The 25,248-nt window shown below is 36.4% G+C and overlaps 2 protein-coding genes across 2 annotated transcripts; both read right to left on the reverse strand.

Moving 5' to 3' along the window:
- Positions 1-6,398: 6,398 nt before the first annotated feature.
- Positions 6,399-12,589, reverse strand: LOC132161796 (eukaryotic translation initiation factor NCBP). The gene is made up of 6 exons (XM_059571988.1): positions 12,236-12,589; positions 9,264-9,359; positions 9,052-9,156; positions 8,846-8,923; positions 6,868-6,987; positions 6,399-6,785 (listed from the first exon to the last, which is right to left on the reverse strand). The coding sequence occupies exons 1-6, from the start codon at positions 12,443-12,445 to the stop codon at positions 6,654-6,656; spliced, it is 741 nt and encodes a 246-aa protein (XP_059427971.1). The 5' UTR covers positions 12,446-12,589; the 3' UTR covers positions 6,399-6,653.
- A 1,903-nt stretch (positions 12,590-14,492) lies between these two features.
- Positions 14,493-24,466, reverse strand: LOC132191955 (ras-related protein RABE1c-like). Its single transcript, XM_059607101.1, has 8 exons — positions 24,248-24,466; positions 17,421-17,493; positions 17,238-17,338; positions 15,669-15,734; positions 15,422-15,519; positions 15,270-15,332; positions 14,992-15,084; positions 14,493-14,908 (listed from the first exon to the last, which is right to left on the reverse strand). The coding sequence occupies exons 1-8, from the start codon at positions 24,318-24,320 to the stop codon at positions 14,825-14,827; spliced, it is 651 nt and encodes a 216-aa protein (XP_059463084.1). The 5' UTR covers positions 24,321-24,466; the 3' UTR covers positions 14,493-14,824.
- Between the last annotated feature and the right edge of the window lie 782 nt (positions 24,467-25,248).

Here is a 25,248-nt window from a genome sequence, read left to right on the forward strand (position 1 = left end):
TCTCTTTACAAATTCTAGATTAAAGCAAAACTAATTATATAAATGGCATCTCAAATCTTCTAAAATTTGAGGAAATAGAATCCTGATCCGTAAAATTAATGCTACATCCCAAAAGTGAAGTCCAACCAAACAAAACAAAATGCTACCATTTTATTAATTATTTTTAAGAATGGCTATAAACATTGTTAAATGAATTTTTTATTAAATTTTTGAAGAAAAAAAAAAACAAATAGAGTTCAAAAACACAATAAACACTCTCATTAAACATAACTCAACTTCCAAAACCCAACAAAAATAATATGCTCAAAGATGTTTCATCTCCATTACACATTCTGCCCCATGGCACCCAAAATGAGTCAAAGAAAAGAGAAGGGCTTCACCTTGGCTAAGAGAACCTCCATTAGGGCTTAAAGATAACACAAAAACCCTCCTCCGTCAATCTCTCTCTAGGGGTAAAAACACAGAACACAGTGGGAGGCTAGGGGAACAAAAGCTTCTCTAAAGTTTTTTTTTTTTTTTTTTTCTTCTACACCCTTTATGTTCTCTCTAGGGTTTTAGGCTTATAATTTGAGAATCAATATCAGTTCTGTCATCAAAACCCCATCTCTCTTGGCACACTTTATGTCCATTTTCAGCAAAAAATGAGAAATGCGCTCTTCCGTTTTTAGCAAATGAGAAATGCACACACCTTAACGACCATTTGATCAAAAATTCAAGATCTAATGGTGAGGATTAGTGTCATGTCAAGATGTCACGGGCAAAATCAAGCCGATCTTGAACGGATAGTTCTTGCTACTAGTAGTAGTAGTAGTAGTAGTAGTAGTTTTTTACTACTCTCAAGTTTCTACTACTACTACTACTACTCTTTTGTTGCTACGTAGAAACTACTACTCTCAGTTTCTACTACTACTACTCTCGAGTTTCTACTTTTTCATCGGGTCAAATATCTGCATCTGTTGGACCTAGTGCAGTCTATTTTTGTCCCAATTGATCATGAAAAACAGCTTCCAATTCTTCAAGATCTTCTCAATGAGTATTGGAGCATACCGATGGAGACTATATTGTGCATTTCAAAACTACGCTGCGTAGGGATAAAGTCCAAACAACGTAAGAATGATAATTTGCTAGAAGTTGAATTTTTAAGGGTGGGCAGATTGAAATGCCGACCATCATTATTAATGACCGGGTGTGTTTGTCTTTCACAAACTACGTGGCATTGGAGCAATGCCACAGTCACAAATAAAAACACTTTTCAGTTAGTAGTAGTAGTAGTAGTAGAAAGTTTTTACTACTACTCTCAGTTTCTACTACTAGTACTCTCAAGTTTTTACTACTACTCCTACTACTACTACTCTCAAGTTTCTACTACTACTACTACTACTACTACTACTACTACTACTCTTATGTTGCTACGTAGAAACTACTACTCTCAGTTTCTACTACTACTACTACTCTTATGTTGCTACGTAGAAACTACTACTCTCAGTTTCTACTACTACTACTCTCGAGTTTCTACTTTTTCATCGGGTCAAATATCTGCATCTGTTGGACCTGGTGTGGTCTATTTTTGTCCCAATTGATCGTGAAAAACAGCTTCCAATTCTTCAAGATCTTCTCAATGAGTATTGGAGCATACCGATGGAGACTATATTGTGCATTTCAAAACTACGCTGCGTAGGGATAAAGTCCAAACAACGTAAGAATGATAATTTGCTAGAAGTTTAATTTTTTAAGGGTGGGCAAATTGAAATGCCGACCATCATTATTAATGACCGGGTGTGTTTGTTTTTCACAAACTGCGTGGCATTGGAGCAATGCCACAGGCACAATTCAAAACACTTTTCAGTTTGGGCCTTCATGTTGGACTGCCTTGAGAAGCTTTGAAAAGCTTACTAATGCTCTTAATACATTACAGACACACACAGTCTAGTACCATGACAAGAAGCAAATTTGTTCAAGGAGGTGCTACCCATGTCATGGACATCCCGGAGGAATATGCTAGCCAAGTCATCAAGATTCGGGAAAAATGAGAGGGCAGCCATGTCATTGACATTCCGGAGGTATATGCTAGCCACACCATCAACATTCAAGATAAAGGAAAAGGAAAAGCTGTTGAAGCTAGTAATGTTGAGGAGAATGAATGCTTGTCTTACCAAGCGAAAATGGAAGACAAGTTATACCAAAAAAAAAAAAAAAAATCCTATTCATTGCCAATGACAATGATTCTTGTATTTATAGGCTTCCTCACGGGTTCAAGGATCAGAAAGGCTTACCTTACTGGCCCATGATGATTTCTATTGGCCCATATTGTTGGGACAACACTAAACTCAAGAAAATAGAGGGCCTCAAGTGGGAGTGCCTCACATATTTACTAAAAATTAGTGGTAACAAACTAAGGCAGTACATTAAAGGCATATATTCATTGGAAAAGGAAGCGAGGAATTATTATTTAGAAACAATTCCTCTAACCTCTTATGGATTTTTAAAGATGAAGGTTTTAGATGGATGCTTTATCATTCAAGTAATTAGGAATTTTTATTCGGTGATAAAGGAAAATAGAGAACTCTTGGAATCCCACCCTCTTCAAAGTTTAAGGATAGGCAGTCAAATGTTTCAAATAATGTGCGCGGACTTGCTGTTGGTGGAGAACCAGATCCCCTATGTTGTTCTTGAAAAATTATTTCAAATTTCTATAATGTCTTGCGGTGGTTCTAATAATTCATTGTCCTTCTTTAGTGTGAAGGTTTTTTCACCCATATTGGGAACTCCATACTAGGAAGGCATGTCTCATTTTCGTCAGGTCAAATATCTGCACTTGTTGGACCTGGTCCGGTCTATTTTTGTCCCAATTGATCGTGAAGTACAACTTCCAATTCTTCAAGATCTTCCCAATGGGTATTGGAGCATACCGATGGAGACTATCCTATGCATTTCAAAACTACTCTATGCAGAGATAAAGTTCAAACAGAGTAAGAACGATAATTTGCTAGAAGTTGAATTTTTGAAGGTTGGGGAGATTGAAATGCCAACCATCATTCTCAATGACCTGATGTGTCTGTTTTTCACAAGCTACGTGGCATTGGAGTAGTAGTAGAATTGTCCAACATGAAGCCCTGAACTAAAATGTGTTTTCAACTGTGACTGTGGCATTGGAGCAATGCCACAGTCACAGTTGAAAACACATTTTAGTTCAGGGCTTCATGTTGGACAATTCTACTACTACTACTTTCAAGTTTCTACAACTTCTACTACTACTACTACTACTAATGTCAAGTTTCTACTACTACTACTACTACTACTCTCAAGTTTATATGTTTTCGTCGAGTCAAATATCTGCATCTATTGGACTTGGTGCAGTCTATTTTTGTCCCAATTGATTGCGAAGAACAACTTCCAATTCTTCAAGATCTTCCCGATGAGTATTGGAGCATACCGATGGAGACAAATGCCAGCCATCATTCTCAATGACTTGATGTGTTTGTTTTTCACAAGCTGCGTAGCATTGGAGCAATGCCACAGTCACAGTTCAAAACACATTTTAGTTTAAGGCTTCATGTTGGACAGTTCTACTACTACTACTTTCAAGGTTCTACTACTTCTACTACTATTACTGTCAAGTTTCTACTGCTACTACTCTCAATTTTATACGTTTTCGTTGAGTCAAATATCTGCATCTATTGGACCTAGTGCAGTCTATTTTTGTCCCAATTGATCGTGAAGAACAGCTTCCAATTCTTCAAGATCTTCCCGATGAGTATTGGAGCATATCGATGGAGACTATCCTGTGCATTTCAAAACTACGTCGTCCAAAGATAAAGTGTAAACAGCGTAAGAATGATATAATTTGATATAAGTTGAATTTTTGAAAGGTGGGGAGATTGAAATGTCGACCATCATTCTCAATGACCTAATGTGTTTGTTTTTCAACTACTGCTACTACTATTACTACTACTACTACTACTACTTGAATTTTTTAAGGGTTGGGAGATTGAATTGCCGACCATCATTCTCAATGACCTGACATGGCATTCGAGCAATGCCACAATCACAGATCAAAACACTTTTTAGTTCAGGCCTTCATGTTGGACTACCTTGAGAAGCTTTGGGAAGCTTACTAATGCTCTTAATACATTACAGCCCCACACGGTCTAGAACCATAACAATAAGCAAATTTGTTCAAGGAGGTGCCACCCATGTCATGGACATCCCAGAGGAATATGGTAGCTAAGTCATCAAGATTCGGGAAAAAGAATAAGGCAACCATGTCATTGACATTCCAGAGGCATATGCTAGCCACATCATCAACATTCGAGATAAAGGAAAAGGAAAAAGAAAAGTTGTTGAAGCTAGTAATGTTGAGGAGAAGGAATGCTTGTCTTACCAAGCGAAAATGGAAGAGAAGTTATACAAAAGAAACTCCTTGTTCATTGCCAATGACAATGATTCCTATATTTTTAGGCTTCCTCACAGGTTCAAGTATCCGAAAGGCTTACCTTACCAACCCATGATGATTTTTATTGGACCGTACTGTTGGAACAACGCTGAACTTAAGAAAATGGAGGGCCTCAAGTGGGATTGCCTTGCACATTTATTGAAAATTAGTGGTAAGTAACTAAGGCAGTACATTAAATGCATATATTCATTGGAAAAGGAAGCGAGGAACCCCCTATGAATTTTTAGAAATGATAGTCTTAGATGGATGCTTTATCATTCAAGTAATTAGATATTTGGGAAAAGTACACTTTTTACTCCCCCAAAGTTTGAGCCGATTTTCAATTCGACCCCCAGTGTTTTAATTTTTGCAATACACCCCCTAAAGTTTGAGTCGATTTTCAATTTAACCCCCAATATTTCAATTTTTGCAATGCACCCCCCAAAATTTGAGCCGGTTTTCAATTCGACTCCCAATATTTCAGTTTTTGCAATGCAACCCCCCAAAGTCTAAAATTTTTTCAATTCCACCTCTCCATTAGTCGATGCTGTCTTATCTGACGGAATTGTGATCACGTGACCCGCACATGATCACTTAAGCCCATTCTTTCCCCCAAAACCACATTGTCTTCCCAAAAACCACATTACACAAGGTTTTTGTGATTGTGCAATTTTGGGAGCACAATGAAGTATCTGTACTTTTCACAACCCACGAACCTCCTCCCGAAATTTTTCTCTGTTTAAACTGTTTTCACAATCATCGACCTCTCATAGTAGCAAAGCCGCTGCAGTGAAGATGAAGCTCCACTTTGAGTGGAACCAAGCGATGCACCAAGACTTGAGGTATACTCCATCATTTTTCCTTCAATGCAAGAACCCTAGACCCACTCTCACTCACGTCTACGTTTGCCCTTGAACTAGCGTGCTTTCTCTCTTCAACGCAAGAACCCTAGTTGCTCTAAGTGAGGTGAGATGCGTGCTGGTTATGGTGATGTGAGCTAACTTGGGTAGGCGAACGTGAGCTTGGGTGAGGGTAAAGGATTAATCGTGTGGGTGGGGCCATTTTGGGGAAAGAATGGGCTTAAGTGATCACGTGCGGGTCACGTGATCACAGTTCCGTCAGATATGACGGCATCGACTGCATTGCAAAAATTGAAACATTGGGAGTCGAATTAAAAATTGGCTCAAACTTTGGAGGTTGCATTGCAAAAATTGAAACATTGGACGTCAAATTGAAAATCGGCTCAAATTTTGGGAGGGTGCATTGCAAAAATTGAAACATTAGGTGTCAAATTACAAATCGGCTGAAACTTTGAGGAATAAAGTGTACTTTTCCCTAGGTATTTTTATTTGGTCACAAGGAAAATATTGTAGAGTTTTAGTAATGACTTGTAATTCATTCTTGGCTATGTATACAAACACCGTCGCATTAATTGATGCATGCAACATTACACAAAAGCTTTATACTCCTATTTTCTTTTTATTAAAAAACAAAATTGCAAAAATTCAATTTAGGCATTTTTGCAAATTTTGTTTAATCCTGACAAACTCCTAATCTTTGCAAAATATTAAAAGTTCAATACCCTAAATTGAAAGTTTTTGAACGTCATAGAGGTACTTTTAAAACTCGTGCCCATTTAACTTGACCTAAACAAATCTGGGCCCTTTATTTTTTCTACAGCAGTAGATGCGTTGTAGTTTAAACTACCTCATTGAAGCCAGATCCATGGATGTCTATGATTGCTCGTGCATGCCCAAATTCAAATTCAAGTGAAACAAATTTGGCAGTACAAACTCAGAACCTAAAGTCTATTCATTCCCAAAATAGCATGTCTTATGGGACTCTTACACGTGAAAACGACATGGTCCTATTTAAGGATTTAAGCAAAAAAAAAAAAAAAGAAGAAAAACTTGGCATCCACCACAAGCGCCATTTTACATTTACTTGCTACATTGGCACCTAGATGTAACAAACGTAGGATATGCAAGATACCATTAAATTCCTTATAAAACCAGTAATTAATATATGAAACTGATTGTAAATTCAGTTCAGATAGGTGTTCTTGCAGTTGAACCTGAAGGATTGGCACCAATACACAGCCCACATAGTTGTTAGAATGTAGTGCGGGATTAACTGATTGCAATCAGTGAATGAACTTGTTCTTGAAGTGACGCCTCCTCTGCTCCTCTGGTTGCATTATGAGAGAATCCAGCACAGAGCTCTACCCTCTCAACCATGTGTTTCTGTATGATGAGTTGTCACGCAGAGAAGCATCATGAGGCTTGTATTCCATAACATAGCTGTGAGGAAGCTTTAAGTGCCGTTTGATTGCATCTCTTAGAGCCATTACAGCCTGGTACGAACACAGCAAACCAAGGTCAAGATATTACATGACCATTTTGTGGAGAGAGAGAGAGAAATTACAAACCACCAACCTGGTGATCGGATGCATTGCGGTTCCACACGCTTAAGATATCCTCGTTGAAACGAATGCTTAGTACCGCACCACATATGTTATCTCCATAATCAAGTTGGTCACCTACTAAGGCAAGAACCTGCATAGGCAAGCAGGACTAACTTACAAACCCTGACTTCCAAAATAAAGGAAAATTCACTTATTGGCTAGAGGACGAAACCAAGGGTCCTAAAATTCCTGAAGGGGGTGGCCTGGTGTAGACATTAGGTTTAAATCTCGCCAAGGAAGATAATATTTTAAAAGTGACATCTGGCTTTGCAGCAACGACTTCAGAAAAAAATGAATAGGGAAAGCGTTTTACCAAATATAGCCAAAAGTGAAAAGCACCATGATTTGTCCCACCAGCTAAGCGAGGGAAAAAGAGATGCGATAAATATTTTCACAAATCAACACAATAAGGTGAATATAAATTCAACACAAAAAGAGAGCATGTAGTTCAGTCACAATGTCATAACGCTGTTAGCTACTTGATCCATAAAAATATCCTACTTTTATCAAGGAGACAAACTCAACCTTGTTACAAGCACTTCAGCCCATATAAGATCCCAAAAGTATCATGCACAACGTACATGCAAAGTTGAAAAAGCCCTCACATGTACACGCATAAGTAAAAGACAGCTGAGAGAGTCTTCCTATTCTGAGTAAAATGTTCAAACAAAAAATGAAAGACAAAGAAGAAATAGAAAAAAAAATGTTTTATTCAAATACATAGGCACCAGCCTAAAACAAGATTACACAAAAACAGATCTCACAAAACAGATCTCTTTATTTATTCACATTTCATGACCAGAAAAAATGAGGAAAAGCTCATGAAAGTTGGACATGCAGATACTGATTTGTTCATTATTCTGTAGTAAACAGCAGCAAATTTTTATTTTTATTTTTATTTTTATTTTTTAAAAAAGAGACTTTACAATGGAAGTCTCCAAGTAGATTGTAGTATCATACAATCAAAGAGAGACACTCTAGCATCTGTACATGGTTTAAGTACTAGACACGCACTGTGGAAAGAGCACTCACAGACATTTTAGGAGCAAAAAGGAACTATAAGATCTACAAATCCACTGTGGCTTGGCTTCACAGAGCAGTACGTAGAATACAAAGTAGGTGATCAAATTCAGAAGGCCAAATCAGAATTTGAAGCCATAAGACCAAGCTCAAAATTGATAAATTATGTTTATAAGGCTTTCAATGCCAGAGAAGGACGGCAGAAAGAGCACTCACATGCTCAGTGGAGTAAAAAGGAACTATAAGTTCTATAAATCCATAGTGGCTTGTAGGATATAATTTATAGGGAGCCAGCTTCAGAAGGCCAAATCAGAATTTGAAGCAATGAGACCAAGCTAAAAAACACTACACTATGTTTCTATTTAATCCAAAGATCAGAGAATCAGAGCACTTCACATTTGCCCATCTATACCTTGTTCTTATAAGTGCAAGTGTGCAAAGATAATTCTCAAATCAATGCCCTCTTTTTAAATTTCATGATAAGTCCACTTAGCTCAAACCAATGTTGCTTGTTGTAAATGGTCACAAGGAACATTTTTGTTATCAATGTTCTATATGCACTATCCAAAATGACTGGCACAACTGAGAACTTCCTAATTATTAAGTACTTTTATTTGGATAACAGGAACAGGGCTCCAAAGATCAACTTCAGTAATTTTCAAAATCAAGAATGAAACTACTAAGTAAATCATATTTTCAATCAAACGGTCAAAATAATTGGAAGTCAACACCCCAAATTTACAAAATAGTTCAAGTGAAATAAAAGGTTAACGACACACAATAGCAACTTATAGATAATACGAAATCATGGCAACAACTGAAAAATATAGAATCAAAATAGAGAAAATTAACAACAGTTAATATGAATGTAGCATGGAAAACTGAACACTTAAGAGAAATAAAATTTATTTCAGTTTTTCTCCCCTTACCAGATCTTCCCAGAAGCGACCTGACACAACCTTTTTGAATCGTATTATCCACTTACCACCATTGCAGTTAGCAGAGTCCTGAGAAACTTATTGAAGTTAAGCAGATTGTAGATAAAATTCAAACCTTTATGACTCCTGAATAATCACATATAAAAGGAGAAGAAAGAAGGAAAGAACTAATTCAAGCTTAGGCTTTAGATGTATACCTCCCATAGAGGGCGGATTCCCTCCTTGAAAATATGCAAATCTGTTGGGCTCGGCAAAGAAGAAGGGCGGGCCAAGTGGCAATAGCAGACCCAAAAACCTTCAACCTATGTCCACATAAATGTTCAAAGGGCAAATGAAAATAATGAACCAAGAAAGTCAACTTAAAATGATGTAAAGATTCAAACTCATCAGCCATTTATCAAGATCTTACCGTACTGAAGTCTACAATTTTCTTTATGTTGTCCTCGTACGATGTTTGTGTTCGAACTCCAGGGGTTCGACGAGTGTACCAAAACACAAACTTGTACTGATCATAAAGATATCAAAGAAAAATAAGTGCTAATAAACCATTGTGATTATAAATTGCCCAAAGAAAGCTTTGAATCCCAGACAAAAAAAAAAAGAATAACTATACCAAATATAAATACTTTATCGAATAACCATAGCAAACATTTACAAGCATTCAGTCGATTTATAGAATAAATCTCACCCCTTAAAATAATTTGAAAACTTTTTGCAGAAAAGGTAATTGTAGTCAAACTAAATCTCTAAGGTAGCCAAAATATAATAGCCTAAAGGAGATGCAATATGGAGCCACCTTAGTTGCCTTAGAGCATTCCCAGCAGCTACCCAACCATTTTCCCTATATTTAAGGATCCAAACTACTTTTTGCTTTCCTATCTACAAAAACTCCACAACAGCTTCCCTTTACCATTCCCTACATCATTAAAATATTATTTTTATTTTCATTAAAATAATATTTTCTTTTATTCTATAAAAAATTTTCTTTTTCTTTTCATCTCTCTCATCTCCGTCTTCTTTCTCTCCCTGTCTTCTTCACTCTCTGTTTCCTTCTTTTCTTTCCCCCCATCCGCACCTCTCCCTTTCTCTATCTCACTCTCTGCCTCACTTTCCCCCAGCAATTTCTTGCTCACGAAGATAGACAGGGAGAGAACAAGAGAGAGAGAGAGAGAGTGATGCAGAGAGAGCTGGGAGAGGGACGGAGAGATGGTGAGAGAGAGAAAGCTCAGCAGACGGCCACGGCGAAGCCGTGAGTGGCTGGACAGCGGCTTTTGGGCTCAGAATCATTCCTTAGGTAAAATTCTCCTTCCTTTAGTTATGGGTATTTGATTGTGATGGGGTTGATTCTCTGGGTATTCGATTTGGGTAATCAATTGTGTTCTTGAGGATTTTTGATTGTCTTGAGTGGCTGGTTGGGTGTTGAGTTTCGGTTCTAATTGAGGTGTTCTTAGAATCTGTTTTGAGATGGTTTGGCCGAATGGACCTTGAGTTTCTTGAGTTTTGGTTGAGTTGCTGAGTTCTGGAACAATTTAAGTTCTTTGGGGAGGATTGATTTTGTGGATTTTATTTGTTGTTTAATTTTGGGTGTAAATCCTTTGAGTGGCCGTGAGAGTGAAGATGGAGTATTGAAGATGGAGATTTGCTTTGTGTCGAGATGAAATGCAGAAGAGGGCAGAGAAGAAGAACGGAGAAAAATAGTGGGCGTGAATAGATGTGAGAGGAGAGAGAGTTTTTTTTTTATGATTATAATAAGGCAAAGGATCGCTACAGTGGAACCCAATACATTGGGTTCAACTGTAGCATCTGATGGTTTAAGGAACCATATAGGGAATCTGCTGTGGGACGTTTTTTGCGATTTTTTGGACATATTCCCTAAACATAGGGAACAGACCCCCTTATAGGGAGTCTGCTGGGAATGCTCTTACAAGACTAAGGGACAGAAGACTGATCATGGTAAAATTCCTATTTCAGAAGGGTCATTAGTATGTTTTTTAATGATTAAAATTTATTTGCTTCAAATAATAATAATAATTTCATTCTATGTCAGAAACTCAGAGCTGGAAGAGAGAGAGAGAGAGAGATACACTTCCAATAGTGGACAGAATGACAAGAAAGAGAGTACAAGACAAACTAGTAACATGGTTTAAATGGTTCAAATGTGGCTAAGTATAATATATCCTTGGATTTTGCTCATAAGCTCAAGCGTAACAGCAGAAGTGTCAAAAAAAATTTCCCCACCCAAGAGCCACATGTAAGCCTATATAGAAGGGTGACAAATGCGTATGTTCTTTTTCAATATGCAAACACACAAAATTGAGGATGGTTGAAGAATAATTAATTAAGCTCATGATACAAATGGCTGGAAGCAACAACTCCTTACCTGCTGCATGTATATACACTACATATGCTAAAACAAAAATACTGGACAAATATTATTCTGATAACAATTAATGTTTGGCCAATTATCAAGAAAAGTTAATTTTACTCATCATTTCTTATCTACAAGGCAGGGCAAACCTATAGCAGACCATCTATTCTAAATTCCACATACCCCTTACAGTAATTACAACCTTTAAAAGGTTTTTCCAGAACTGAAAAATGATTTGATAAGTTAAATTCAATTTAGTCCATACATATTAAAAAAAACCTTAAAGTTCTAGTTCTGTGATTAGGGGAATTTTAGTTTATTTATGAGCTTCATGTACCAAATGTAAGGCAAAACTCAGGGCCAAGGGTTTTTTGCCTCATGTATGAAAAGGGGTACATATCTCTAAAAGCATCAAGAAATTGAAGTCGATCGATGCGTGTAAAGGCTCATCGTGCCATCTCTCGACTCACCAAGATAAACCTTCACATACCGTAACACATGGATGAGTTCCAAAGCTTCCCAACTCAAGCAGCTTTCAACTGCTCAAGATTTAAGACCTAAGCCTCACATAATTCAAACAATATGTTCACAAAAAATAAAAAAATAAAAATAAAACTTTACATTTGCCTTGACCCACTTTTGAGTTTTCGAAGAATTTGGTGAGCTTAATTCTTCCAACAAGAAGGGAAAATCTGACATTCTTTCTAAACCAACGATACACTCTCCTCTCCCTCTATCTATCTTAATATATAGATGACAATTCTATTCGAAAGGCACAGGTCTCCCAGTCATCAAGGTCCTTCTAATCTTAAAATACTAAAACTATGTTTCTTCATCCACTAGATTAGCAAACAATCGAATATACATCCTTAATTTCTCATGAATCTAGTAGCATTAGTCGAAACCATACAATCACATATCATATTCGACACTATCCAAAAGCACCAAAATAAATTCATTACAATGTATGTATGTTTGTGTGTGTGTGTGTGTAGCGAGAGAGAGATGAAGACCTTGAGGGGATGAAGGCCAGCTTTGAGGTCGCGAGCTTGGCGTTCACGGAAATCTCGGGCTTCTTTGTTGCTGTAGTTGCTGTTGGCATTGGTGTAATCAGCAGTGGCTGACATTGAAGAAGGAGAAGAAGTATCGAGAATTGGCTGGGCGTCATCACCGTTGGCGTTGTTGTTACTCTCCAATTCCTTCTTCTCTGCTACCGACTCCATTTTCAGCTTCTTCTTCACAAAAGCCCTAGCTCTCTCGCCAACCCCAGGAACCAAGAAAGTAAACGGTGCGCAGCCTTCGGGGGTTTTTCCTTTGTTTCGTTTAAAGAGAGAGAAGGGAAATAGCGTGTGCGTGCTGGACACTTGCAATTCGATTTGATGAGGCTTTACCAAATATCTTATATATAGTGCCCGTGAGGACTGAATGAGTAATGCTGTATACTCAATTTCTTTGTTTTTTTTTACTAGCAAAAAAAAAAAAAGGAATTATTTTTACATCTTCGTTTAATTAACTTGTTTTTATCTACTATTAATGCCTTTTGTTATTTTTAATTAAGAATAATTGGAGCATGCAAACTCAACAGAAATGGACGTGAGATGCCCACCAAAATGGAAAAAAAACATTTCTTATTTAAAATTACTCGCCTCTAAGCCTTTCTCTTTTCTTTTGGGTGTTTTCTTTTCACCATATTTATTGGTTTTTTAAAGAGAAATGCTAGGTGTTCTTTTTGTGTTCTCATAGTTTAGGTGAATATTATTTTCTAAATATCAGGTGACAGAAATAAGAGTTAGTTTCTTTTTTTATTTTTTTAAAAAATAATATCCACGTAGAATTAGGAGAACACAAAAATAAAAAATAAAAAACTAGTATGGCACTTTTTTGAAATGACGAGGAATTGAGAAGAATAGGATGACTGGAGAGGTCTCCAGTTGATGGCCAGGATGGCCCTAGGAGAATCTTAGGGCTATAAATGGGACAATTGTCCCATTAAGAATAAAAATCTTAAAATATTATTTATAATTTAAAAAACATAAAAACAAAAAGTAATAAAAAAATAATTAAAAAAATGGAATGGCTGCCAACCCATCGTGATCATAGGAGGGCTGAAGCCACCCCATGGCCCTTGGGGGTGGCCAAACCACCCCTAAGGGCCAACTCATCATCATTATTATTATTATTATTATTATTTTGTTTGGCCCTATGGTGTGTTCGGACCACTCCCAAGGGACAAACGAATATATATATATATATGGGTTTGGGGAAGCAAATATATGCGATGCAAGCAAAGGCATCTATTAGAATTTGTCAAGAAAAACATTAGATATGAGTGATTTACGCAAGTTTCTTGAGAGAATTAGACCCCATTTGTTTTGGCATAATTTTTTTTTTTTGGGAAAATATTTTCAATTGTAATCATTTTTCATGAAAATTATTTCAGCGAAATATTTTCCATTTAAAAAATGATTTCAGCTGAAAACATTTTCCAACATTCAATCATATTAACCTATAAATATCAACTTGCATAAAAATATTAATATAAAACAACTAAACAGAATCAATGGTTAGTTGTGACTGTCATGTTAACATTGTAAGATAAAAATATAATTTCTAACATTACTCTTTCATATAAGTTAAGGAGCAACGAGGAAGAAAGCGAGATTGTGAAGTGGAGCTGCAAAGCAAGAATGTAAAAATAGGAGGTCATCGAGGTGAGATTGAGATCCACTGCAATTGTCTACCCATGCATATTGTTTGCAATTTGGATAGATAATTGTAAAAGGACCATTGTGGAACCCACTTGTCCAAATAAATTTTCTAACTCGAGACTTGCTCAGGCAAGTAAACCCCTTAAAAAACCCTCCCACAATTGCTTGCCCAGTGAAAAATAGTTTATACAAATGAGAAGCATAAATAATTTTACACGTTATGAAGGTTAATTTTTTTGGTCAACTAAAAAAATTTTCAAGTTGACCAATATTTTAAGCAGTGCCAAGCACTCAAAAATAATGATAATATAACTTTTTCCAGAAAATATTTTACATTTGAAACAAACGGGCCAGCGAAATTGTTAGTGAGAGGATCATTTGAGGCTTGCTGATGAGAGGATCATTGTGCTTTGCCCTCACCAATGTTGCTTCTCTGGGTCACCAATGAATGTATATTCATCCCAAATACTTCAAACAAGAGGACTGCATCTCTAATATTTTATTGCTTTAGAAAAAAAGGAACAGGCATCAAGGCCAATTACCTCTAAATAACACATGTACAGAACAAAGAAATAGAAAGAGACTTGTATTTTTTTTAATTGAGGAAATAGAAAGTCACAAGGACAAGCGCCCCAGCTATTTAACTAAGCAGGATGCAGGTCATTATTTCAACTTACATAAATAAAAGCGTTTGCAGAATTTCCACCCCAGAGATTTTGGGAGCAAAAGCAACACCCATAATGTTACAATAGTGGAGCAGAAGGTGCTGCCAGTTCGCTTAGCGAATTGGAACCAACTCCCCAGAATTGAGGAACTACATAACACATGCAATGCAACTTCATATCGATCCCGGTCCTCTAGATACCTCATATCGATCCCGGTCCTCTAGATACCTCATGAGCCGCAGCACGTTGATTTTGCTGAAGCAGCAGTTGAGCTTGTGGCTGCATCAGGTTTGCTGATCTTCAGAGTTTGGGGCTGCACGACGGAAGCATATGTCAAAACACAATCTGCAATATCGCTCTGCGTTCCCATTGAAAGTGCAGGAAAACAAATCTTACCTCAGCTTTGGAGTCAGTTTCTGCAAGTCTTTGCTTTATATCTCTAGCTATTGAAAAGAAGACCTGCTCCACATTGAAATTTGTTTTTGCACTCTACACAAAAGTGTATGCAAAATGTTAGCATACCATAAGGAATCATCTCGGCGCCCCCACTGGCCAGAGGCTAATAAGATACTTTTCATGCCATTGAAACCGAGTTTCATGAGACTAGAAAAGTCAAAAAGTAATGATATATAGGCTTTGTCCCAATGTGGCCATTCTACAACATACACACTTACAGTCTCGAAAAATTTGATACCATATTCATCAGCCAATGCTTGTCCCCTCGCTGTTGGCACAGCCTACAAGAGAAATTCTACCTTAGTGATGAATATGTCAGGAAAAGAACAAACTCCTAAGAAAATTTTTTTAGACAAATGTCAGTCATTACCCTTTTGCTCTCATCCATGTCAGCTTTGTTACCCACCAATATTTTGTTGACATTCTCAGAAGCATGCTGCTCAATGTTCCTGATCCAGTTCTTGATGTCTACATAAATATTGGATCAGGGGTCATGAATATGTAAAGTTTCATGTTTGCCATTTTTGTTTTCCAGTTAATCTGGCTCACCAACACTAATTGAGCTACAAAAGCCTGATAAAAGGAGCAAGTGAGAGGAAGAAGAGAAAAGGAGATACTATTAAAAGATGATTCATCCGTTACGTCGTAGACCAGCAGTATACCCATTGCTCCCCTGTAATAAGCTACAAGAAACAATTAACAACACCAAAAATTAAAACAAAGAGATATATCACGAAAAGAAAGAACAACTTCTTTTCTGAGAAAATCTAGATGATTGTTGATGTTGAAATGAGTGTCATTTTCAGAAACAGACACTTGAGAAGGTCACATAAACCTAGAAAAATATAAACCTTGAACACAGCAATATACATGACATTGTGAATCAATAACATTAAAAACCACATCTTATGTTTAAATATCCATTTTGCATGCAAGAATGCCACAGAACTATGTTTGAGTTTCTTAAAAAAAATTGTCAATACATTTAGGGTCCAAACAAGTACCAATCACAGGTTGAAACAGTTGATGTGCGTATGGCAAACCGTTTTAAAAACCAAAACAAGTGAAAACCAAAAACACCAAAAAACTAAAATCTGGAAACAACTTATACATGTTTCTGAAAACAGTTTTGGGTGTTTTCATTTAGTCTTCTTTGTTTTTCTTCCTACGTCGAGAGAAATATTATACATATTGTTATACATATAATTATATAGTATATTTAAATTTTTTACATACTTATATAAATATTAGTATGCTTATGATATAAATTATAATATTATATAATATATACCATAAATTATTTAATATACTTATAAATTATAACTTAAAACATTATATCATATATTTATAACTTATAACACATAACACATAACACATAACATACCTTTTTTAACATACTCTTAAATTATAAGATATACTTATATGTTTATAGGTTATATATATAAATGAACTATTGTTACTTAATAACTAATATACTATATAAGCTATTTTATTAATATATGTACATATTAATAAATATATACGAGTCGAGCCGAGTTCTTACGAGTATATATCGTTTAATGATAGAGCCTAGTTTTGTGTTCACGAACATCCAGTTTAACAATCGAGCCGAGCCCGAGTATGGTCATGAGTAGTTATGTTTATTTACAACCCTACTTGCTTTACTTCCATAATAATTTCTCTTTCTCTTGTATGTTTTGCTGGGTTCCATTCCAGTGTATATATATACACACACACATACACATACCATTTTGATTGGTTTTGGGTCTTAGATTCAGCTTATTTTTTTTGTATTACTGAAAAGGGGTTGTTGCAAATTTTCAGAAATTGTTTTAAGAAAATGTTCCCAGAAGCAATTTGCCAAACATTTTTTTAGCTAAAAAACAACAGGAAATTGTTTTTTGTTTTTGTTCTCAAAATAGTTTTCAGAAACAAAAATAGAAATCGATTAGCCAAATGAGCCCTATTACATCCTCTCAAGTCTCCAACAGGTCAAATTGATGATAGAAATCTTCTAAAAATCATAGTAAAAGAGTAAAAAACCAAAGTTCAGACCTACTAATACTTAACACCTAGCATTATAGTAGGTCCTGCTCCCTGAGCTATATTTCCAGGTCTTTCACAAGAAGTTTGTTTTGGAATCGATAAATTACTAAAAGAAAATACTTCATCAGATAAATATGTACCTGTTGTAATTGTACGGAAACGTTCTTGGCCAGCAGTATCCCATATTTGTAGTTTGATACGCTTCCCATCAAGCTCAATGGTCCTAATCTTAAAGTCAATCCTGATAAAGACGTTAAAACTTCAGGAAACTGCAAAAACTATGAAATAATAAGAAAACAAATTTTAAGGTTTTGAACACGCACCCAATAGTGGTAATGAAACTCGTTGTAAAAGAATCGTCAGAGAAACGTAATAGCAGGCAACTCTTTCCTACCCCTGCATATACAGAATAATAAGTGATTGAACAAGGGAAATGGCCTAAAACCATATCTTTATCATGTTGACATGGAAAATCTAATAATCTGCTGTGAAAGAGAAGAGGATCAGATTAAAGGTTATGTTTTTAACTGCAGAAAGGTAGCTATAGAGAATATGCAATTCAACAAACTCAGGGGAAGAAATTGTAATAATCATATTGTTAGAATTTGCAGCACACACAAGAAAAATATCAACAAAGAAGAAGAAGAAGCAAGAATGAAGACACAAAAATTTAATGTGGTTCGGCAAGATTGCCTACATTCACAGGCAGCAATAATGATGTTTCTTCCTTACTAGTATAAAGGAAAAAAAATACAATGAACCTCTCTCCCTCTCTTATGAAATCTCACACTACCTCTAGGAAACAATATGTATAGATGTGCCTAAGCCTAATGATATGGGCTTTCTTTACAGGCAAAAATAATCCTCTCCTAAAGAAACTAGGATTCATAATCGTAAAAGAATAGGACTCAGAATCTTAGTAGGATACACAATCCTACTAAAAAGGTATGAGGATTTCTAATCCTAGAACTACTAAAATTCCCACATTCTCCCACTTGAAGGCTAGTTTCAAGATTACCACAACGTACATGCTGCTTCATCACTATTTATCAAGTGACAACAAGCCCGAGAGAAGCTCTAGAGCAGAAAAACTTCTCTCTTGCTAGAGGTTTCGTCAAAATATCTGCAAGACTCTCACTAGTATGGATCGTCAATGATACAATCAACCCATACTCTAGTGTCTCGTGAAGGAAGTTATACTGAACATCAATATGTTTAGTCCGTGCATGAAACATAGGGTTTTTCGCCAAATGCAATGCACTCTAACTATCACAATGAACAATCACTCTATCTTGCTTGACGTCCAATTCACCAAGCAATCTTTTCAACCAAACAGCTTCTTTACATGCATGTGTAGCTGTCATGACTCCACCTTTGTAGTTGACAAGGCCACTACAGACTGCAATTTTGACATCCAACTAACTACACCACCAGCCAAGTTGAAAACATAGCCAGTAGTGGACGTTCTCTTATCATGAACTCCTGCAAAATCTACATCCACAAAACCAACCAAGTCGATATTCTAGCCATCATAACAAATAGCATCTTTCAAGTTGCAAAGAATCCACTTAACAGCAGCCCAATGGTCTCTGCTCAAATTCGCCATGTGCTTATTGACTACTCTCACTGCTTGTACAATGTCTAGTCTACTGCACACCATAGCAATCATAAGGCTCCCTACCATGGATGCGTATGGTACATGAGACATATTTTCCTTCTCCGCTTCAGTTGCTGGAAAATGATTAGAAGACAATTTCAGCCAACAGGAATATGGGTATTAACAACTTCAAGTTTTGCATATTGAAGAGGCATAAAACTCTTTCCGTATAACTTTTTTGAGTTATCCAGATTTTCCTGTTTATTCTGTTTGTATTTGTGCACTGCCATCCAAAGCATCTGACTAACTGCCCCCAGATCCTTCATGTCAAACTCTCTAGTTAAATGAGCTTTTAATGCTACAACACTTTTGTTTGCTTGTGCCTGCAACAATCATATCATACACAGATAGTAGCAAAATAATTTTTTTGATAAATAGGCACAATGGTCAGCTTCACATCTATGGAAGCCCAAGCTCACAATGAAGGAATCAAATCGCTCATACCAACATATAGGCGCATGTTTCAAACTGTAAAGTGATTTGGTCAATTGACAAACCAGATGATTCTTGTTTTCTTCAATAAAGCCTTCGAGTTGAGTCATAAAAATTTCTTCTTCGAAATTCCCATGCATAAACGCAGTTTTGACATCTAACTGCTTTAGTTCTAAATCAATTATTACTGCCAACCCCAACACAGTACAAACAGCACTCAAGCGAACAACAGGATAATGTTTCATTGAAGTCATTGCCTGATATTTTAGCATAACCTTTCACTACAAGACGAGTTTTATGTCTATCAATATTACCATTTGCAACTCTTTTAAAGTTTGTATGCACATCTACAACCAATAGCCTTCCTTCCTTCAAGAATTTCAACTAACTCTCGAGTTCTATCTACGCTCCAATGATTGAAATCCATGGATTGCCAAGCTTTTTGATATGAAGATAGCTCACCTTGTTCTGTGATATAAGCATAACATGTTTCATAATCTTGAAGCCAAAAGGTAGACCTATGAACTCTTTTTTTTTTTTTTTGGTAAGTAAAAGAAAAGTAAAACACGTCGACAGCAGGAATTTTATGACAGTGGTAAAAGAAAAGAATAGATCTATGAACTCTATTAGGGCAAATTTTATCACTTTGAGTTTCAGCTTCAGAAATATGCTCAACATCGCCAACAACTTCAATTGACTCGCTATCTCCCCTCGCAGACACATCTTGCATCTTCTGAAAAGATTCAACTTCAAACTTTTTATTAACGGGATCTAGCTGTACTTTCTTTTTCTGCAATGAATCTTCTTTAAACACAACATCTCAGCAAATAATGATTTTGCGGTCGGTAGGATCCCACAATCTATAGCCCTTCGTTTCATTTGCACAGTCAAGAAAAATACACTTTCTGGATTTTGCATCCAATCAAGTTATTTGCTCTTCAGGAATCCCGAAGTAAGACTCACAACCAAATACTCAGAGAACAGAATAATTCAGAGGCTTCTTGAACCATACCTCTTCAGGAATTTTACCGTTAAGAGCAGTACTCGATGCGTGATTAACAATTAAGCAAACCATGTTAACAGCCTCAGCCAAAATTTTTGCTTTAACCCTACAACACTTAACATAATCCTAGCACGATTCAACAAAATACAATTCATGCGTTTTGTCACACCATTTTGTTGTGGTGTACCAAAAGTTGTATACTGTTTGAAAATTCCATTCTCACAACAAAATACTTTGTATTCATTCATAATATATTTGGTTCCATTATCAGTTCTCATACACTTAATCTTCTCCCTGTTTGGTTCTCAACCAAAGGCTTAAAATTTTTAAAACAGGAGAAAGTGTCGCTCTTCCTTTTGAGCATATAAACCCAAACTTTTCTAGAAAAATCGTCAACAAAAGAAATAAAGCAATACGAACCACCAATGGATTCATCAGAAGACTCCCATGTATTAGAATGAAATAAATATAATACATTTTTACTTTTGATTGTAACCGAAGTAAAGTAAGTTCTATGATGCTTACCAAACATGCAATCTTCACAAAAACCCAAATCAACATATTTTAAGCCCAGAATCAAATTACGATCCAAAAGTACCCTTTAGTCCTTGCTTGCTCATATGTCCCAAACACTTGTGCCATGTCATGATTGACTCTGTCACTGCATTAGTCACAATAGCATTGCTACAGTATCTCCAATCAGTCGGTACAAACCTCCAATCAATTGGCTATCAGAATGAAGCAGGTGTTGGAATCGCTCATTTTGAACAATCAGAATGCATTTATAGGAAGGAGACAAATCCTAAACTCAGTTCTCAAAGCAAATGGGTATCGGGACAGCAGGTTGAAATCAAGAATTCCAAGTGTTATTTGTAAGCTAGATTTGGAGAAAGCTATAGCTGCATCACCTAGGAGTTCCTCCTCTATCTCTTTGGGCGTCTTGGCTTTGGTTCTAAATGGAAGAAATGGATGTCTGCTTGTAACCCCATGGCTCGATTATCTATTCTAATCAATGGTAGTCCTCATGGTTTCTTTGGTAGCTCCTGGGACCTCCACCAAGGGGATCCTCTCTCACCTCTCCTGTTAGTGATTGTCATAGAAGCTCTCAATAGAATCCTCTCTAAAGCTATGGTTGGTGATTACCTATCGAGATTCAGAGTAAGCATTCAAAATGCGGCCCCGTTGGAAATATCACACCTTTTTGCAGATGATACGCTTATTATGTGTGCTGCTGGCTGTGATCAAAATGCTAAATCTCTGAGTAAGCATTCAAAATGAGGCACGAAGGAGATGTTGCTGCATCAAGAAGAGCTGGCCAATATTCTCAACGGCAACATCTCCTTTGTGCCCTTGATTTATTTGGGACTTCCATTGGGTGCTTTTTTAAGTCAAAAGCTATATGGTACAGGGTACTTGAGAAAATGGAAAGAAGATTGGCTAGCTGGAAGAAGATTTACTTGTCTCGAGGTGGTTGTCTTCAAAATGATAATAATACTCCACTGTGATGTGAATTGACCCGCTTGTTAAGTTTTAAAAATTAACCTCATTAGGTATTCAAAACTTTACTTGTAAATCTCTTTCATCACCCAAGTGCCTTGGTGTGAAATAGATGGATTTTTAAGTTTTATGTGCAAAACGTCACTTAGTCGTCAGATGGATGTTCTGACGTCTACTTAAGTTGATGATTGATCCACCTTTTATAATATTTTCAAGCACTAACAAGTTGCACCAAACATCCTTACTAGACTAAAAATAGAATGAAAATAAGAACCTCAACGAAAATCACCAAGGCTCTGTTTGACAACTGGTTTTTGGGTAATGGCGTTGGCTGTGTACTGTTCAATCACTTTGAAATTATCTGCCAAAAGCTGCAGGAGTTAATTTGGTTGGAGCCCCTTCAAATGGACATTCTTTGGGATGGTCTAAGAGGTGTGCCCAAGTTTCATACAGTGAAATAGAAGACTATCTGCTCCTTAGTTCCCCATGGAAGGGTTGGGAGTTAAAAACCTCATACTTTTTCACTTAAGCTTTACTTGGTAAATGACTTTGGAGATTCGTGAAATAGGAGACTTCTCTATGGTGAATGGTGATTGTTGAGAAGTATGGGGTCCAAAGTGGGGCTTGGCATTCGGAGGAAGCCCAAGGGCCCTATGGGGTATGCCTTTTTCCTCAAAACCCTTTATCAATGGACAACCATTGTTGTTCGTTTTCATTCTTCTAGCTTTCAGGATTTTCTTGATCTTTTTACTTTTTCTGTTTAGGTGTCTCTCTTGCATACTTCATGTGTAGTTGGGTTGTGTCCTTTCGCTTTTTTATAAAATTCCGATTACTTATCAAAAAGGAAATATTAGGAATGGCTGGAAAATCTTCTCCAATTTTGTCACCTTCAAGGTTGGGAGCAGGTATGGTATTCAGTTTTGGCACGATCCTTAGTGCAGCAAAGATGCTCTCAAATATTCTTTCCCAGAACTGTATGTGATAGCTCATGACAAAGGCCTTGGTGTTGGATTACTTGAAATCCTCAAGAACCTCTATTCATTGGGATCCGAGTTTCATCAAGGTAGTTGAGGATTGGGAGTTGATATAGATTTTTATAGACCCTAGCCAGCAACCTTGACTTTGCAGTGAAAACCTATGATAACACTTTATACTGGAGAGCCATGCTCATTCCCCCGAAAAAGTATTTGGAAGGTTAAGGTCCCACCACTCATTGCATTCTTTACATGAATGGCAGCTTGGGGTAGAATTCTTGCTGTTGATAATCTTAGAATGTGGGGTTTCACTCTTGTAAAGTGTTGTTTCCTTTGCAAAAAGAATTAAGGAAATTGTCAATCACCTACTCATCCATTGTAAGTACTCTGGCAACCTATGGCACTTGGTTCTTCAACTTATTCAGAGTTTCATGGGTGATGCCTTGCAACATGCCAGAACTACTTAATTGTTGGAGGACTCAAGGGTGGAGACATCCCAAGGAAGCAATTTGGAAAGTTATTCTGACGTTCTTAATGTGAAGCATTTAGAGAGAAAGGAACCGATGTCTATTTGAGAACTGCAAGTCTAAGTTGCTTCATTGAAAACCCTCTTTTGAGATCTCTCTTGGATTGGGTAGTAACTTATGTTCTTAATTTCTCCTCTTCAAATATTTTAGATCTTGTTAACTTTTTAGATTCCAAACACCTTTAGGGTAGTTATTTCTTTTGCATACTTTCGTGTACAAGGACTTTGCTTTTAATAAATTATTATTCAGAAAAAAAAAAAAAAAAAAAAAGAATTTACCAAATCATAATCATATAAAAGTACAAAATAGTCAAGAACAAGCAACGCTGGTCCCCTCCCCAAAGTTAAAATAAACCCACATCCAAACTAACCACAAAATTCTTGAAATAGACGGTAGCACAAGAAAGTAGTTAGATATGATCGGACAAGGTCATACTACTACGCATAAATAGTCATCAAAATAATGGTATTGTCATAAATTTCCCACCATCAATACCCAACTTATTCACCAAAGTCAAATACTGGTAATATGATGTTCAAAAGCTTTACCACAATGTGTAAAGGCCTTTCGAAAAATTAACAGGTTTAGGAGACAAACAAAATTCAAAGAAAAAGAGAAAAGAACCAAACTTCAAGAGTCATTATCATTCTGAAAATTTCGCTAAACATGCGATCCACCCTCTTCTCCAGTGCACTTTCCCTAACGTTAAATCCCACATAGGTTGCAACTATGATAAAACGTTCTAATAATTGGTTGCCTAAGAACTTTAAGAAAAATAATTCCCATTTGTTGTTCAAAGTAACGAAAACCCACTTAAGCCTAGCTAAAAAGTTTCTCAGACTCAGTTTCTCAGACCCCAAACAATGGCTAATCGAATAACTCAAAATAAATAAATAAAAGAGATCTCTTTTTTCCTTTCCTTCGTTTTCTCAGCAACCAGACAAATAACATGACTACATAATAATTAATCTCAATCCGGGAATCAGATCAAAGAGCTTAACAAAAAGTAAAACTAGAAAAAACAGAAATGAGTAAGTTAGAGATTATATCAGAGACTTACCACTATCGCCGATGAGGAGGAGCTTGATTAGATAATCGTAGTCGGCTCGAGCTCTAGCCGGCGCAGCCGCCATTTCCGAGCCGTTTGTTCAGCCCCTCCTATTGCTCAGCAGTCTCTCTCCTTGCCTTCCTAGCTGAAACCCTCCCTCTGAGATCGACCAGGCTACTTCCAACTAAAGCTCGGCACTCTCTCTCTCTCTCTCTCTCAACCGGAGTCTCTGGCTATGACAACCCAACCAGAGTTAAATCTGAATCCGTCTCTCTGCTAGGGAGTAATCTCCTGTGTCTCGGGCGAAACTTTGGGAAAGGCTGTTTGGATTACGTGGCATTTGTTTTTGTCTGTGATTGGTTGCAGTGTATAGTGTGGGTCTTGTAGTGGGAGTTCGGAAAGGGCTGAATGATGTGGTACGTGTTCCTTCTCGAAACAGAATTTTTTCTTGGTTCAAATAAACCCGAAAATATCATAACAGTATCTTCCGTTCAAATAAATTAAAAAATATTCAATTATTTATATTTAAGGATAATTTTATTTTTTCACTTTTTAAAAGAAAAAAATACATATTAAATATGACTAATCAGATACTTTTCAATTTATTTGAACGAGAAGTGGTATACTTCTTAAATTTTTTTTTCAAAAGATAATTTTCAAATGATGTGACACTATCTCATGAAATTTATTATTTTAAAAAGTATGTCACTAAATTATGAGATGGTAATACATTATTTGAGAACCAACTTTTAAGAAGAAATTTTGAAATGTATAGCATTTCTCTATTTAAAGTGAAGATGATCCAAATTCTTTCTTCTTGTACGGGTTTTCTCTTATTTTACATATTTTTTTTTAGCACTAATTTAGTTATATCGAGACCTATTATTAGATTGTCCAACTTTTTCTTTTTCTTTTTTTTTTTTTTGTATCCGTTTCCGTTCCCCTTAAATTTAAGAAAAAAAAAGTAGGAGGTTGGCATGTAGGCATTTTCTTGTCCACATAATGGACTTATG

This window comes from Corylus avellana, chromosome ca9, assembly GCF_901000735.1.
Source record: "Corylus avellana chromosome ca9, CavTom2PMs-1.0".
In the NCBI taxonomy this organism is placed as follows: Eukaryota; Viridiplantae; Streptophyta; class Magnoliopsida; order Fagales; family Betulaceae; genus Corylus; species Corylus avellana.